This window comes from Schistocerca piceifrons, chromosome 3 (assembly GCF_021461385.2).
Source record: "Schistocerca piceifrons isolate TAMUIC-IGC-003096 chromosome 3, iqSchPice1.1, whole genome shotgun sequence".
NCBI classification, from domain to species: domain Eukaryota; kingdom Metazoa; phylum Arthropoda; class Insecta; order Orthoptera; family Acrididae; genus Schistocerca; species Schistocerca piceifrons.
This window is the reverse complement of record NC_060140.1, coordinates 672,347,938-672,366,719: the sequence shown is the minus strand read 5'-3', so window position 1 is coordinate 672,366,719 and position 18,782 is coordinate 672,347,938. Positions and strand designations below refer to the sequence as shown.

General features: G+C 41.5%; 1 protein-coding gene across 1 annotated transcript in view; it reads left to right on the top strand.

Moving 5' to 3' along the window:
• Window positions 1-18,782, top strand: part of LOC124789806 (methionine--tRNA ligase, mitochondrial) — an 85,377-nt gene that overhangs the window by 33,507 nt on the left and 33,088 nt on the right. Inside the window, exons 4-5 of the mRNA XM_047257287.1 lie at window positions 7,172-7,424; window positions 9,719-9,930. Of these exons, the coding sequence (XP_047113243.1) occupies window positions 7,172-7,424; window positions 9,719-9,930 (465 nt within the window). The remainder of the gene's footprint in view (window positions 1-7,171; window positions 7,425-9,718; window positions 9,931-18,782) is intronic.

Here is an 18,782-nt window from a genome sequence, read left to right as displayed (position 1 = left end):
GCGCTATCCGTAAGGCGCAGTCTTAGGCTGTAGCGCATGGTTTCCAGTTTTCGGCTACCAAGACCTGCGTTATGCATTTCTGCCGACGCTGAACAGTCCACCCTGAGCCGTGGCTTTATCTTGCTGGTGAACTTCTTGCTGTAGTGGAGACACACAGGTTTTTGGGAATTGTTTTTGATGCCCAGTTGACTTGGCTGCCTCATATTCAGCAGCTTAAACAGACGTGGTGGTGGCATCTAAATGCTCTGCGATGCTTGAGCCACCCCAGCTGGGCTGCTGACCGATCTACACTCTTACGGCTCTACCAGGCGTTAATCCAGTCCTGTCTGGATTATGAGAGCCTGGCTTTTGGTTCAGCATCCCCATCTGCGTTGCGGGTGCTGGACCAAATCCTCCACAGCAGGATACGCCTTGCCACTGGTGCTTTCCGGACCAGCCCTGTGGACAGCATACTTGTGGAGGCAGGTGTTCCTCCACTGCGGTTACGACGCCAACAGTTACTGGCTGCTTATGCTGCCCATGTTTTTAGCTTGCCCGGGAATCCAAATTATCGTCTCCTGTTGCCGCAGTCAGTCGTCCATCTCCCAGAACGTCGGCCCTGGTCAGGTTATCCGATCGCCGTCCGCATCAAAGAGCTTCTCTCTGAGCTAGGGGTTTTCCCTGTTCCACCTCCTTTCCGGTCCCCTCTGCATACACCCCTGTGGTGTGTGCCTCGCCCTTGCCTTCGGCTCGAATTGGCACAGGGCCCGAAGGACTGTCCCTGCGGAGGCCTTCCGCCGCCGCTTTTATTCCATCTTAGCCACGTATCAGGGCTCTGGCTTGTTTTACACTGACGATTCGATGGTTGCTGGTCGTGTCGGTTATGCGCTAACTCTAGGGGACCATTCCGAACAATGTTCATTGCCGGCTGGCTGCAGTGTTTACACTGCTGAGCTGGTCACCATCTTTCGAGCCCTAGAGTATATCCGCTCCTGCTCAGGTGAGTCCTTCATTATCTGTAGCGATTCCCTGAGTGGTTTACGAGCTCTCGACCAGTGTTTCCCTCATTCTCATCTGGTGATGGCCATCCAGGTGTCCCTGCATACTCTTGCCTGTTGTGGCCAATCTGTGGTCTTTGTGTGGACCCCCAGCCATGTTGGGATACCCGGCAATGAAAATGTTGACCGCGTGGCGAAAGAGGCCACCAGTAAAGCATCTCTGGAGATTGGCCTCCCGGAGACTGATTTGCGGGCAGTCTTATGCCGCGAAGTTCTCTCGCTTTGGGACACTGAATGGCGCAATCTGCCCATGCCAAACAAACTCCGTGCTATCAAGGCGACGACGAGTGTGTGGCTGTCATCCATGCGAGCCACTCGCAGAGATTCAGTTGTTCTTTGTCGGCTCCGCATTGGCCACACCCGGCTGACACAGTTATTTACTGCGTCGAGAGGACCCTCCTCTGTGTCGTTGTGGGGTAGCTTTGACAGTGGCCCACATTTTGTTGGCCTGTCCCCTTTTAACTGTGGTCAGGCAGACGTTTGGGCTGCCTGATACGTTCCCTGCCCTTTTAACTGATGATCTGCCATGGCATGCTTGGTTTTACGTTTTATTCAGGCAGGGGTTTTTTATCATTTAATTTGAGGGTTTGTTATGTTTTTTGTGTTGATTCGGGGCTTTGGTGTATGATTTTAAACTGAGTTTTTAATGTGTTTCTCGGTGGTTGGCTTCTCCTTTTTTTGTTCCTATGGTCGGCCAACCACCGTCACACTCTGTGTGCTTTTATTTCGTTTTGTCTGGTCCTTGTCTACGTTTCTTTTGTTCTGTGTCATCTGTCTACTATTCTGTTGAATGTTTTTTTATTCTCTTTGGGTATTTTTAGTATTTGGAAAAAGGGACCGATGGCCATTGCAGTCTGGTCTCTTGAATCCCCTAAACCAACCAACCAACCAACTTTCCCCTTAGTGCAGTTAAGCTGACAGACTGTCCTGGTCTACAAAACTTTTTACCAATTCTTGTTTTTGTTCTATTCAGGTAGGTTGTTCACTATAATACCTAGAAGTATCTTCGTTCTGTAACTATCTACTAATCCATTCTGGAGTGTAAGGGACTGAGTATCCCGCAGTTTCCCATTGTGCATTGCCTATGCTCTAGCATTCTGTACTTTTTTAAAACAAGCCACACTTAACAACTGCTTGCTACTCCAGTTCCCTAACTTAGTGGATGCATGTAAACTATCAAAATAGATAAAAAACATCTTCCTCAGACTTATTTGTAAATGGAGTCACCAATAAGGCAGTACTAGCTTTGAAGAAGGGCGGAGACATGCTAGAAGTTGACTTTTCTCTTTTTTCACCCTTTAGTTGATATTCTTTCTTATGGAAAGCCTCATTATCCGCTTAAACTTTACCTGCATTATCCAGCAAATGCTGAATCACCTCCTGGGTTGTTACTTTCTCACCATAGACATTTTCAATTGCTATTACCACCACAGGCATATAATAAACACAAACAGAAAGAAAAGGAAAGAAATAAAACAAGACCTGATAGACCCAAAAAACAACTTAACGTTGACACTCATTTGAAAACTTGTGCTAATTGCCACTGCTGCTGCATCATCTTCAGTTCTGCCCTCTGCTGGTCCACCGTTACAGCCTCCAACAGTTGTTCTGACAAGTGTAACAGATTCTTGCTTTGGGAAGGTGTGGGCAAGTAATTCTCTGCTGGAGATGGATGGAGGTGCAGACGATGTAGTCAGCCAATCTGTTACCAAAACCCTTTGTTAACAATCATACGTGAATGCAAACCAGTGCATGTGTAGCAAGCAGCTAGTAGATGGTGGATGGCCATGAGCCAGGTATTAGCCAAGGTTACACTTGGACGGTGAATATGGAACTGCAGGCTCGAGAGCCGTAGCAGGCAACGGCCATTGCTGTGTTGCCTGGAACTCATGGTTTGGTCTGGACTATGCAGGTAGCGGGAAGTGTTGTTTTCTCTAAGCTCATGTAGTCAGATGGCAGTCGCTACTTCACGACCCAGAGATGGCAAACGTAACTGTGTCAAAAGTGCAGCGACAACTGGCACAGGCTGTACATCAAAGTTGGACCCAGCTGCACTAATTGACGATGGATTGGGCCTGTGGGTTTAAATACTGCAGCCCAGGTCTGAGTTCATGGAAGAGCTGTGTTTTTGTCTTGCCTGGCAACTTTTGGACAGAGGCCGATGATTGGGATCTGGCTGTCGTTGTGTGACAGTTGTTCAAACTGCTGAAGCTTTCTGAAGGCTATTCTACGCCCAGGTCATTGACACATGGGTGTGGTATGGAAGTGGCAGCATCTGCTGAACTGCAGTTTTGGCAGGGACGTTGTCTGGAGGACAGACCGTGGCTGCGACCTGGTTACGGTTCTGAGCTGCTTTCCATGCTGCTAGAGCTTTAGGTTGCTAGGGTTTTGTTAAAATTATTAGTTCATGTAAATTATAATGGTGAAACATTTGTACATGGTCAGCAGAAAATAAAAATATGTTTTAATTGATTGATTTATAAAATGCAAAGCTTTCCATACTGAATTTCATGAAATAAATCTCTTTAACAGTTAATATTGAAACATGTAAATATTCGTTAAAAATACAGTGCATTTCAAAATAAATATGAGTTTTAAGACTTTGTAGCTCATATTACATTCACCTTATAATTATAAATAATACACCAAATGAAAGAGAAACACAAACAGTTTTTCTTACAATTATTCAGTGTGAACACCGATCAAACATCAGGTCGATAGGCAAGTTGTGAAACCTTGATCAATGTGTCAGGAGTAACTGTTGCAATAACACTGTCTCTAAAGTCAGATAGATCAGCTGGCATCGGAAACACATACTCATGATCACTTCAGATTGTGTGTGAATGTGGAGGCCATGCATTAAATGCTGTCTCCACCAGCCCCTCGTGCCCAATCCACCGGTCAGATACAACATTGTTTAACCAGTCATATACTGAGTTTCCTGGTGAGGCGGTGCACCATCTTGTTCCCAAATAAAGATGTGTTGTTCAGCTTCTTCCCATTGAGGCACAGGCCATAGTTGTAGCATATCAAGATGATAAACATCAGTTACAGTTGATTCACTGAAAAAGGAAGGCCCATAAACTTTCCACAGTGATATTTCTTGGGGCTAAGCCTGAAAGACCAGCACTTGTTCAACATGTTTCTCAGTCACTCTTTGACGTTCCATACTCTTCCCATTGTGCATAGGTATACAAACAAACCTGTTTGAGTTGCTCTTTCATTTGGTGTATTATTTACAATTGCAAGTTTAACATAATAAATGCTATAATGCCTTAACACTGGTAGGTTCATTTTGAAACACCCTTTAGATTGGTATTCTGCTTTGTTACAATAGTGGTGACTCCAATGCTAAAGCATTATCTTTTTGTGTGAAAAATAGTGTTTCAAGTCATACTGAAGACTATTAAAGTAAAAACTGTTTACAAGTTGATCATATAGCTCCATTGTCTTGTTCCATCCTACTAAAAATCTTCTTGTGTAAATAATATATTGTTTCGAATGTTGTTGTACAGCAGTTATGTAACAGAGTTACAGTATTTAGGATGTTTTTTAATGAGATGTATCATATACTATAATACGTGGTATCCAGCTGCCACATTACACTGTTATGAATAGAGCTTAAAAGTGTCCATGCTTATTAAAACACAATTCCAGTGAGTTTCTATAATGTTTCATAACAGTAAGTGAAACGAGGATTCGTCACTACATGCCAGAGATGAAGGAGCAGTCAAAATAATATGTTATAAAACAAGAAAGAAAGCACAAACAGTTCTATCTTTGGGAGAAGCTATGGCTACAGCTACATGGTATTCACATGGTGTAGTGCTCCGAATCTACTTTCACAAAGGCGGACCATCACCGGGGAGTATTCACATCACTACTGGACAGACTGAAGTATGTCTGTAAGTGTCTGCATCTTGCAGTGAAGAAAGCTATCCTGCACCTTAATAACATACTTGCCTGTGTCTCGTACCCTTGCCACAAAGTTTTGTAGATTTCACTATGAAGTATTTGGCTCCCAGTGATGAGAGTGAGAAAATATAGATGTGCAATTCTCACATCTCCATTTCCAGTTAGCTGGTAAAAAATATACCATTAATGTCCTAGAATATGTTCTCATAACCTTTTCAGTGCCGAAAAAATTTTCAGTATGTTTGGTACTCTTTTCAAAGGTGAATCTTGTCTTTGGCTATTCCTTGCTCGTGGTCTGGAAGTAATGAATCAACATTTCATCCACTGTGAAATGGTGCCTTAAAATTTTACTCAGATTTGACTTGAAAATTTACTCAGATTTGACTTGAACATCAGCAAATGCTGCTTAGATATGATCACATGATAACTGCCTGTTGTAAATGGTTAGAAATTGTAGCTACTGTCTTACTGATATATTGAGGCATTGCATGTTCAGTCAGATATCAGTGTCATCCATGCACAATACTTCAACAACGTGACTTGTATTCATCAGGTGCTACCTGACACTATTAGTTGACTGGAAAAGGTTCTGCTGTTCTCAGAAGACCTCTAATGGGAAAGGACTGTAGACAGAGCACCTAGAACCGACCATGGTAGGACAAGGCAGAAGGTATAGAGGTTGGACCTGTTCCACTATTGATTATTGGTCTCAGATAGCACCTAATCAGGAAAATTAGTCAAATTTTTGAAATATTGTGCGTGGACGATGCTGATATCTAACAGAACACCTGACTCTCAGTATGTCAACACTTCAATACATACTCAAGCTCAGAAAAGGATTCCTCTGAAAGCTGTCAAGTTTTAGTCCTTTTTTTTAAGTGTCTGTCAATGATCCAATGCCTCTACTATTTGCTGTTAAATTATCTGTATTCTACCAGGACTTTCCATTAACATATTTGTCTGCCAGATACGTGGTTTGCAACAAAATTCATTGAACCACTCCTGGTTCATAACATGATGGGGTGAAGTCCTCTTCACACTTTCTCAACTTTTTTCAGTATCATTCATTGGATAACATGCAAAAGGTAGTGATTTGTAAATTCACAGAATTCTTTTTTTTCTATTTTTTTTTTCATGTCCAGTTGCTGAAAGATGTATTAATGAAAGAGCGCAAATTGAATTTTTGTTGGTACATGGAAAAAAAGGTATCTGCATAGAAGGTAAATGAAATGTGATTTCTTAGCAAAGTACATTACTTCAACTACCTCTCAGTTATGACAAAGGAGCAGTGATACATCTTGTAGATTGCCCTCTACATTTGTTTCATTCACCTGAAAATGCATGTACACTATAAAAAATATTATTTTCCATCTATTGTGTCCATTGTAAATGGCACTTGTAGTGGAGTCTGCTGGGAGTGGAGTACTCAATAGAATGTAGTTGAGTTGGGTTAGTGTTGACCTGTTTGCATTCACTGCCAGTGTCAGCTAGCAACATGTCTATATATATAAGGCCATTTCAATCAAACACAGCATTTAAGTATTTGTTATAACCACATGTCACTTCTACTTTGAACAAAATACATTAACCAGAGGCTATACAGTGAGTGAGGAAGGCACTGCACTGTTCTGCTCATCACAGAAGTGTGTATGTGGGGGAGGAGGCACACTCTTGATATCCTTCCAGCAGCACTTACAAAAAATGTGGCCTCACTGTACTGCCATTTATTTGGGTGCTGCATCAAACCAGTCTCAGGACTGAAGACAACAACAACAACAACAACAACAACAACAAAGTTACTACTATCACCTCAAAAAAAAAAAGTTGCATTAAAAAAAAGTTGCATGTTAATAATAATAATAATAATAATAATTATTATTATTATTATTATTCAGCAGCTGCAACATTTCCAGTGCTGTTGAAAATGGATTACTATGTGATACTCCGCTTCATCAGTAGCTTCACTGTTTTGTTTTGGCTCCTTTAGTGCTGCTGCTGCTGCTGCTGCTTTACTCTGACATCAGGACTGCAAACATGTACCTGCAATTTTGGAGATCGTACATTTATAGTAAAAAGACATTACTTTGATTTGATGTACGTAGTGTGAAAGATTTAAACATTATACATTGCATCAGTTTACATTTTAAGAATATTTAATCTAATATTTAATTTGTGCTGAATTGTTAATTTACTGCAGTTCAAATATTTTATTTTCACAGAAAATTCTGTACAGCCCTCCAAATTCAGAAAACAACTGGAAAAAATGGTCCATGAAGGTTCAGTGCTGCAAGATCTTTCAGTTTCTCGCCCAAGGGAACGTGTTCCATGGGGCATACCTGTACCAGATGACCCTAATCATACAGTTTATGTTTGGCTAGATGCCCTTGTAAACTATCTCACTGTTACGGGTTATCCTGAACATGACTTTGCTTGGCCGCCAGATGTGCAGGTTGTTGGAAAAGACATACTGAAGTGAGTAACTCATGAGGGAAGAATGGTTGTGTTTGCAGATGTGTAGTTAGTTTTGTTTGTTTCATGTTCCATTGATAATTATGCACGAAAAATCATAATGATGTGGAGAGAGTAATCTTACATTCACATAAAAAATTAATTTGTAAATATGGCTACATGCTGAAAAGTTATAAGATTTTTATAAAAATATGTAGATTTGAGTTAGTAATACCTACTTACCGCCTTTTAAACATTAGAATAGAAATTTTCTACAGAATAAGAGGAGCTTTTGAGGGAAATGTTTGCAGTTTATTTTCAAATTGTACTTTGCTGTCTGTCAGACATTTTATACCACTGGATAAGTGATCAAAAATTTTAGTTGGGGCATTGTGCATCCTTTTTTGTGCTAAAGACAAACTTAATGTGGACTAATGAGTGTCTGTTAGTATAATTATATATGTCATTGCTCCTTTTGAAGTGCTGTGGATTATTTACAACAAACTTTATGACAAAATAAGTATATTGTGAAGCAGAGAAATTCATTTATCAATACCAGACCAAACGTTTTGAAATTTATCAAAATTGGTTTTAGTCCAACTTATATTTTCCTCAAAAATGCTTCAGAAAATGATTTTATGTATCTGATGCTTGCAAGGTAAAGACAATCTGAAGGATTCACAGACATTCTGTGCACTGTGTGGTTACCTGTTAAATGCTGAAAGTAATTGACTACCCCAATACAGAGGAGCTGCATGCAGTTTCTTATGCTTAAGTTTGTCCTTGTTTTCAGTAGACTTTTTCTTATTGAGTATCTCTCAGGAATTGTGGTTGCAAAAACTTCCAAATCTTGACATAGCACTTCAATGGTAGCAAGTGGAATATTAACTGCTTCCCTGCCACTGATGATGCTACTACATTTACACTAAAACTGCAGCAATCTTAGGAATCTATCTCATCACTGTACAATATAATGAAATATTTTCGGCTAGAAAAAAATACTGCAGTAAGTCACAGTTTTAATGGCCTCTGTTTCTCCCAGGCAATTAAACAGCATATTATGCACCAAATCAAATACTATCAAAAATGCACAGTACAAAAACATCCTCTTAACTGCTGTTGTGACAGTACAGTGTAGAACAATATGGGAATAGTACGGAGAAGCGGCAGATAACTACTGCGGTGAATTGTAATCAACACATCAACAATGGACTGCTAAACTCATGTCGGATCATGCTGAAAAAATTGCAGTTTATAGTTAAGAAACAATTGAACAATTCTTTGGTTTTGCTGATACTGTAACTCAACTCCAGAGAAGCTCCAGAGTCAGAAAATAAGTGTTGCAATAATTTTTATACCTAAGTATTTATTTACTTTCAGCAGTGACAAACTTCAGGGTGACAGTAATATCCAGCTCAGGGTAATGTATGACATGTAGATACCTCAGCATCAGGTAGCAGCCCAGTCACAAGGCACTTACTTAGTCCAGGTGCCTGGATTGTGCGATAATGTCATGGTGCTCAACACAGCATAAAACAAGCATATCTTGCAGCAGCCAGAGAGTTAAATTATAGTGAAAGTACCGTGCGAGGTGGCGCAGTGGTTAGCACACTGGACTCGCATTCAGGAGGATGACAGTTCAAACCCTCGTCTGGCCATGATTTCCCTAAATCGCTTCGGGCAAGTACCAGGATGGTTCCTTTGAAAGGGCATGTCCAATTTCCTTCCCCATCCTTCCCTAATCCAAGCTGGTGCTCAGTCTCTAATGATCTCGCTGTCAACAGGACATTAAACGATAATATCCTCCTCCTGTAGTGAAAGCTTCTTGTGTCAGCTTATAATTTCTCTCTTGTTTCATTGAGGCCTCTTGACCTGTAATTGAACTCGCATCTTATAAAATGAAGTATGCAACAGGCTTTCTTACCAGGAAACCCTAAGCAACAATATCAATCCCTCAGAGCAGTGAAATAAGAATTTGAAAGATTTGAGAATCCTTGGGAAACTAAACACTTTTGCATATATAGTTATTTTGCAAAAAATTCATTCAATACATATAAATTTTGCAATACAATCATAATTAGTTGCTGCTATCAAGTCAATCTTAAATCTCTACTTTAACATAAAAACTACTAAGCATGATAGGTTTGTGAGACGGTTAAGAACTTTGTAAGTCAAGTTTCTGGAATTACTTTTGTGCATTACTCCCTGTATGTTTACAAAAACAAGAAAAATTTGAAAGCCTTTGTCACTGCTGCTTTTAGCTCTGTAACTTGAATTTGTCATAAATGTTTTCCTCCACAGTCCAACCTGACCTGCAGGTTTCATGGTGTCTACTGGCCGGCTTTCCTCATTGCTGCTGGTCTTCAGCCACCACGCACGTTACTCTGTCATTCACATTGGACTGTTGATGGTGAGAAGATGTCGAAGTCTCGACAAAATGTGGTTGATCCTACTGCACTAATTCACGACTTCACTTCATGTGGAGTACGATACCTGTTGCTCAGGGAAGGAGTGCCACATTCTGATGGAAGTAAGTTACAAGTTATATTATTGTACAGTGTTTGTTTTATGTGTCAAAATAACATTGTTGCAACAATCTGTGATACATTTGTCACTTGATCCTAGAAGTAATTACTGCATTTCAGCAGTCAAAGGTTTTTCTGCTTTGTGGTTTCTCTTTCTCAGGCTGGTGTATTTTGTGTAATATTTTCTGGTAATATGTGTCGAGGAAAATAAAATAATACACTTCACAGTGACACGTCATATATGATACTATTTTTCAGCATAGTTACCACGTTCCTGTACACAACAGTCAGAACACTCTACCAATTGTTCAATTCTTCGTGATAATTGAAATCAGCTTCTTCATCTGGAGCCACTAAAGAAACACTGTGTGAATGACTTCATGTTGGAAAATCTTTCCCCTAGATATGTGTGTTCAGCTTGCCAAAGAAATAAAAATTGCAAGGTGCAAGATCTGGACTTATTGGTAGGCATCACCCATTCTATACAACCTTAGTCTAATTGTTGACACTGTTTCACTGTGGCTGGACATGAAATTGCATTTGGTCTGTACCCCATCACGATTTCACAGTGAATCTGTGTGCAATTTAGACATTTTGCCCTAAAAAATCATACAGAAATGATAATATGGCATTATTGGCGGAAAGACCTCCCTGCCGCCGTTGGATAAGCAGCTGAGCAGCAAGTCGTATACTCCTAGCTCACTCATTTGTTACATAGTTTAATTCTTAATTTCTTTGCGTGTTTTTGGTACTTGCATTGTTTAATTCATAAATTTTGGGCGTATTATAGTATCTGAGAGTTGTAGCATCGCGTTTTAGTACCTGAATAGTGTAAATTCGCGTAGTCGTTTGTCTACTGTTTTTGTTTTGAACGGCCAGTGTCGGTTGGTCAGTCAGTGTGCTCCCTGCCGCCGTTGGATAAGCAGCTGAGCAGCAAGTCGTATACTCCTAGCTCACTCATTTGTTACGTAGTTTAATTCTTAATTTCTTTGCGTGTTTTTGGTACTTGCATTGTTTAATTCATAAATTTCGGGCGTATGATAGTATTTGAGAGTGTAGCATCGCGTTTTAGTACCTGAATAGTGTAATTTCGCTTAGTCTCCTTCCGCCGCCGAGCTGTGTCAGCAGTGCGCAAGTAGCAGCATTACTGCATTTACTAGGCAATCTTGTATTTTAATAACCATTTAAATTTTGTCGATTTGTTTGCGCTCTCTGTAGATTAGTTCAGACGTTCTTTGTAAAACAGTTTTTAGCATGGATAGGGACTGCAACTGCTGTGTTCGGATGCAGGCTGAGTTGGCATCCCTTCGCTCCCAGCTTCAGGTAGTGTTGGCTTCGGTCACACAGCTTGAGGCTGTTGCCAATGGGCATCACTGTGGGGGTCCGGATGGGGGTTTGTCGGGGACGGCCAGCTCGTCCCACGCATCCCCTGATCGGACTACGACTGTGGTTGCCCGGGATACTGCCCGCATTGAGGCTGATCCCTCACCTGTGGTAGAGTGGGAGGTCGTTTCAAGGTGTGGCAGGGGGCGAAAGACATTCCGGAGGGCTGAACGGAAAGCCTCTCCAGTTTGTCTGACGAACCGGTTTCAGGCTCTGTCTCAGGCTGATACTGATCTTCGGCCTGACATGGCTGCTTGTCCTGTTCCAGAGGTTGCCCCTCAGTCTGCAAGATCCAGGCAGTTGCAGAGGGTGGGCTTACTGGTAGTTGGGAGCTCCAACGTCAGGCGCGTAATGGGGCCCCTTAGGGAAATGGCAGAAAGAGAGGGGAAGAAAACCAATGTGCACTCCGTGTGCATACCGGGGGAGTCATTCCAGATGTGGAAAGGGTCCTTCCGGATGCCATGAAGGGTACAGGGTGCACCCATCTGCAGGTGGTCGCTCATGTCGGCACCAATGATGTGTGTCGCTATGGATCGGAGGAAATCCTCTCTGGCTTCCGGCGGCTATCTGATTTGGTGAAGACTGCCAGTCTCGCTAGCGGGATGAAAGCAGAGCTCACCATCTGCAGCATTGTCGACAGGACTGACTGCGGACCTTTGGTACAGAGCCGAGTGGAGGGTCTGAATCAGAGGCTGAGACGGTTCTGCGACCATGTGGGCTGCAGATTCCTCGACTTGCGCCATAGGGTGGTGGGGTTTCGGGTTCCGCTGAATAGGTCAGGAGTCCACTACACGCAACAAGCGGCTACACGGGTAGCAAGGGTTGTGTGGCGTGGGCTGGGCGGTTTTTTAGGTTAGATGGCCTTGGGCAAGTACAGAAAGGGCAACAGCCTCAACGGGTGCGGGGAAAAGTCAGGACATGCGGGGACCAAGCAGCAATCGGTATTGTAATTGTCAACTGTCGAAGCTGCGTTGGTAAAGTACCGGAACTTCAAGCGCTGATAGAAAGCACCGAAGCTGAAATCGTTATAGGTACAGAAAGCTGGCTTAAGCCAGAGAGAAATTCTGCCGAAATTTTTACAAAGGTACAGACGGTGTTTAGAAAGGATAGATTGCATGCAACCGGTGGTGGAGTGTTCGTCGCTGTTAGTAGTAGTTTATCCTGCAGTGAAGTAGAAGTGGATAGTTCCTGTGAATTATTATGGGTGGAGGTTACACTAAACAACCGAACTAGGTTAATAATTGGCTCCTTTTACCGACCTCCCGACTCAGCAGCATTAGTGGCAGAACAACTGAGAGAAAATTTGGAATACATTTCACATAAATTTTCTCAGCATGTTATAGTCTTAGGTGGAGATTTCAATTTACCAGATATAGACTGGGACACTCAGATGTTTAGGACGGGTGGTAGGGACAGAGCATCGAGTGACATTATACTGAGTGCACTATCCGAAAATTACCTCGAGCAATTAAACAGAGAACCGACTCGTGGAGATAACATCTTGGACCTACTGATAACAAACAGACCCGAACTTTTCGACTCTGTATGTACAGAACAGGGAATCAGTGATCATAAGGCCGTTGCAGCATCCCTGAATATGGAAGTTAATAGGAATATAAAAAAAGGGAGGAAGGTTTATCTGTTTAGCAAGAGTAATAGAAGGCAGATTTCAGACTACCTAACAGATCAAAACGAAAATTTCTGTTCCGACACTGACAATGTTGAGTGTTTATGGAAAAAGTTCAAGGCAATCGTAAAATGCGTTTTAGACAGGTACGTGCCAAGTAAAACTGTGAGGGACGGGAAAAACCCACCGTGGTACAACAACAAAGTTAGGAAACTACTGCGAAAGCAAAGAGAGCTCCACTCCAAGTTTAAACGCAGCCAAAACCTCTCAGACAAACAGAAGCTAAACGATGTCAAAGTTAGCGTAAGGAGGGCTATGCGTGAAGCGTTCATTGAATTCGAAAGTAAAATTCTATGTACCGACTTGACAGAAAATCCTAGGAAGTTCTGGTCTTACGTTAAATCAGTAAGTGGCTCGAAACAGCATATGCAGACACTACGGGATGATGATGGCATTGAAACAGAGGATGACACGCGTAAAGCTGAAATACTAAACACCTTTTTCCAAAGCTGTTTCACAGAGGAAGACCGCACTGCAGTTCCTTCTCTAAATCCTCGCACAAACGAAAAAATGGCTGACATCGAAATAAGTGTCCAAGGAATAGAAAAGCAACTGGAATCACTCAATAGAGGAAAGTCCACTGGACCTGACGGGATACCAATTCGATTCTACACAGAGTACGCGAAAGAACTTGCCCCCCTTCTAACAGCCGTGTACCGCAAGTCTCTAGAGGAACGGAGGGTTCCTAATGATTGGAAAAGAGCACAGATAGTCCCAGTCTTCAAAAAGGGTTGTCGAGCAGATGCGCAAAACTATAGACCTATATCTCTTACGTCGATCTCTTGTAGAATTTTAGAACATGTTTTTTGCTCGCATATTACGTCATTTCTGGAAACCCAGAATCTACTATGTAGGAATCAACATGGATTCCGGAAACAGCAATCGTGTGAGACCCAACTCGCCTTATTTGTTCATGAGACCCAGAAAATATTAGATACAGGCTCCCAGGTGGATGCTATTTTTCTTGACTTCCGGAAGGCGTTCGATACAGTTCCGCACTGTCGCCTGATAAACAAAGTAAGAGCCTACAGAATATCAGACCAGCTGTGTGGCTGGATTGAAGAGTTTTTAGCAAACAGAACACAGCATGTTGTTATCAATGGAGAGACGTCTACAGACGTTAAAGTAACCTCTGGCGTGCCACAGGGGAGTGTTATGGGACCATTGCTTTTCACAATATATATAAATGACCTAGTAGATAGTGTCGGAAGTTCCATGCGGCTTTTCGCGGATGATGCTGTAGTATACAGAGAAGTTGCAGCATTTGAAAATTGTAGCGAAATGCAGGAAGATCTGCAGCGGATAGGCACTTGGTGCAGGGAGTGGCAACTGACCCTTAACATAGGCAAATGTAATGTATTGCGAATACATAGAAAGAAGGATCCTTTATTGTATGATTATATGATAGCGGAAGAAACACTGGTAGCAGTTACGTCTGTAAAATATCTGGGAGTATGCGTGCGGAACGATTTGAAGTGGAATGATCATATAAAATTAATTGTTGGTAAGGCGGGTACCAGGTTGAGATTCATTGGGAGAGTGCTTAGAAAATGTACTCCATCAACAAAGGAGGTGGCTTACAAAACACTCGTTCGACCTATACTTGAGTATTGCTCATCAGTGTGGGATCCGTACCAGGTCGGGTTGACGGAAGAGATAGAGAAGATCCAAAGAAGAGCGGCGCGTTTCGTTACCGGGTTATTTGGTAACCGTGATAGCGTTACGGAGATGTTTAATAAACTCAAGTGGCAGACTCTGCAAGAGAGGCGCTCTGCATCGCGGTGTAACTTGCTCGCCAGGTTTCGAGAGGGTGCGTTTCTGGATGAGGTATCGAATATATTGCTTCCCCCTACTTACACCTCCCGAGGAGATCACGAATGTAAAATTAGAGAGATTAGAGCGCGCACGGAGGCTTTCAGACAGTCGTTCTTCCCGCGAACCATACGCGACTGGAACAGGAAAGGGAGGTAATGACAGTGGCACGTAAAGTGCCCTCCGCCACACACCGTTGGGTGGCTTGCGGAGTATCGATGTAGATGTAGATGTAGATGTTGGGATAGTTCAGTGTGTGGTGAGCCTTTCTATTTGACACCACTTTGATGACTTGCATGTCAATGAAGATGAGAAGAAGTGATTGGGACAACATGGGCACCCAGTCCCCGAGTGAAGAAAAAATCTCTGGTTTGACCAGGAATTGCACTCGGGACTCCACAATCCAGAAGCAGCTACACTACCCACTAGATCACAAGCTGCAGACAAGAGTCATTCTGTTCCACATTCTTAAACTTTGGAGTATGTTACCAGCTGCCATGCTATTTCCGTTGCACATTGTGATGCACCTGTTATTTGTTCTGCAACTGGACTGTGTTTGCAGGAAACCCATCTGGACCATCTACAGTGGTCTTTGCATGGGATGAAATGTGTAACTTACTTTCTGAAGTTCCTGCATACTCAAGCTCTCAGTAGAATATGTTGTTAATGGATGTTTAGCTGAAGCTGTCATGTATACATGTTGTTAAATTGGATGTGTACCTGAAGTTGGTACCGTATTTACTCGAATCTAAGCTGCACTTTTTTTCCGGTTTTTGTAATCCAAAAAGCCGCCTGCGGCTTAGAATCGAGTGCAAAGCAAGTGGAAGTTCTGAAAAATGTTGGTAGGTGCCCGCCACAACTAACTTCTGCCCTCGAATATATGTAGTGCTACACAGGCATGCTGTGTAGGCACAAAGACAAATACTGGCGCCAAAACCTCCGCGTCAGTAAATAAATTTTTTAAAAAAAGATGGAAGACGAGCTTTTTTCTCCGCCCCGTGTTTCGACCACTGCATTTTCATACATTATCCAACGAAGTAAATACAAATTCCGTATTGTCCATCTTTGAATGTAGCAGAATTTCAATGTACTACGAAAATCCGACATGCAAGACTGTTTGGGATGTTTGTCAATATGGCCAACTCTACTTCCTGAATTTTTTCCTACCTAGGAACCTGATGAAATGTGAATCACATGCAGTATTCTCTTCACCATAAGAATAATACGAATATCAACATTTTGCCATGTATTCTTTCGTGTTTGCTGCTCTCTCATTTAAATCCTGTCTGCCTAATAAACTACGAAACTAGAGTGAGACAACAGCAAACGCGGAAGAATATACGTATCGTGTCATGTTTATATTCGCATTATTCTTATGCCTAATAGTGATACAGTCAGAAATGAAGCATGGCAACTGACTAGATTTTTAATTCTAAGATGACTAATTTCTGTGCAGAATTTGATGTACTAAAGAAGCGGCCGCAAAGATTTTCAAACGGTGAAACATTTTTGCCTAACTCTCGTTCAGAACATGTTCTATCATAGGCAGTCTATTATTTGGTTCTTGTTGATCATTATCAAAGAAAGCAGCAATGTAAGTAACAACAAATAGCAGTCTCTTGCCATTGTTTCGCTAATGAGACAATTACTCTCTCTTTTTTTTGAATTGTAAGCGGCGGTAGCGCGCACAAAAGCAAGCCATGCCGTGAGCGGCGACAGGCCGTAAACACGCACTATCAGTATGCGACAAACAATATGTGACACAGTACAGTAATGCATTTTCAGCTTTGAGTGACGTGAACACCTATAACAAAGAAAACAGCACTTATCAGATCAAAGCAAAATAAGCAATCAATTCAAACCAGACGAAGCACGTGAAAAAGGAAGGGTACCCGTATAAATACGGACGGAGCGCCTGAAGCATAGCAATGGCTACCCGGTAAAGCTTAACTGCTAAGCTTACGACTCGAACCAAACTACTGTAGCTCTATCGTCATTCATTCGACCTAAATTGTGTCTCATATTACAATGGACCAACTTTGTTTTGATTTGGAGGTGCGGCCTAAAACTTTACTCTCCCCTTGAATTTCGAGTCTCAAATTTCCGGTGCGGCTTAGATTCGGGAAATTTTTTTTCCTTTATTTCGAGTCTCATTTTTCAGGTGCGGCTTAGATTCGAGTGCGGCTTAGATTCGAGTAAATACGGTATGTATTGGGAACTGCTATAAGTTCACAGGATCTCACCTCCCATTTAGCAACATATAGTACCCTTTATTTAGCATGACCAAGAGTTGCAGTAATAATGTGTCAGCAGAATTATTGTTAAGTGAAGTGTAAAAACAATTTGTGACAAATTAATTTTGTCTTTGACCAAAGTAGTTCATAATTGTCATGATGAAAGAATCGCCTTACCTCTGCAATTTGAAGCAGGCATTATTGTGCCATCAGTTCATTGTAGAATATTTTTGAGAGTAAAATGCTAAAGTTCCCGATTGTGGATTGGAATTTTCACACTCAGTAAAAAATACTATAGTGAGATATGCATACCGTACTGCACTCAACATAAAAACACAAAACCATGGCAATTAAACACATATACGTAATATTGATTGTAATGACTGTGAAAAATTCTGTGTGGGCCAAACAGGATGAAATTTTGTGATCAGATATCGAGAATACGAAGCCCTTCACATTTTTCTACCATTTGAAAATAGAGGACCATAACGTAAACCAGTTCGCCCATGCAGTGAAAATCATATATATATATATTAGCCGAAGACCCAATAGTGATCCTTTCAGAAGAAGAAACACACACACACACACACACACACACACACACACACACACACACAGAGAGAGAAAATCATAAACGAACAAATTGAACTTAAGTGTGAAAATGTTATTGAAAAGTCTGCCAGAATTTTAGAATGTGGTAATAGATAACGTGATAAGCAGAGACTACTCACACAAGCCTTTACAAGGACTCTATAACCACTACACAATTCCACAGATAATAAGATTAACATTTAACCATACAACATTTGACTCCTACCAAGTAACGCTGTCAGATTATAGAAAATGAAAATTTCAACCAATATTACTCAACAATAACTTTTACTGTTGAGAAAAAAGTTATAGACAAACAAAAAAACTCAATCTTAGCTACAAATACAATAAGCAGAATGATGAGAAATGGAAATAAGTACTCAATACACTGTTACAAAACCAATTAGATACATACTGTAAAAGCCATATATACTAATAACAGCAATATATAATTGCGGATTGCTTGGAAATGGCAATGCGGTTGAAATAAGCTTATTGCCTAACTGTATAACTCCTGAATAAAGCTTCAAAAAATAGCAGCATTCTGGTATAATATACATAAAAAAACATTAATTTATTATTTGTGCTTCCACTTGTGACTGTGGACATCATCATTTGTGTTGGTGCAATGTGTGCCACATTGACATTTGATAAATCAAATGTGACCCCCCCCCCCCCCCCCTGTGTTTGCTAAATGGGGAGCACCTAGAGAACCCAGCCAGTATTGGCTGTGTATGGGTTTGGCAAACACAGGTTTCTTGAGGTGGCCCTGGTGAATGCCACCAGTTTTTTTATAACTATAAGCTCTGTACTCAGTGACCACTGTGTGGCATGGTGGTGGAAAACTGTATTCACAGGAAATGGAAATATTGGCGTAATTGCCCGGAAGATCTAAAGGTGCACTGTGTGCTGAAATAGATGGCTGTTGAGGCAAAATTACCACTAGAGAGAAACAACTGGGCTGTCTGGTGCATCCCAGTTGCGTAAGGTTTGTCCAGACAAATGGGACTCATATCTTGGTGGACATGAATATCTCTGGCTGCTTGTGAGAAAACATGTTATGTTCAATAAAAATCTTCCAGCACTTCAACTGGATTATAGTGTAGTTCTTATATCCAACATATCAAGAGAAGTTGTGAATTCAGTCCCC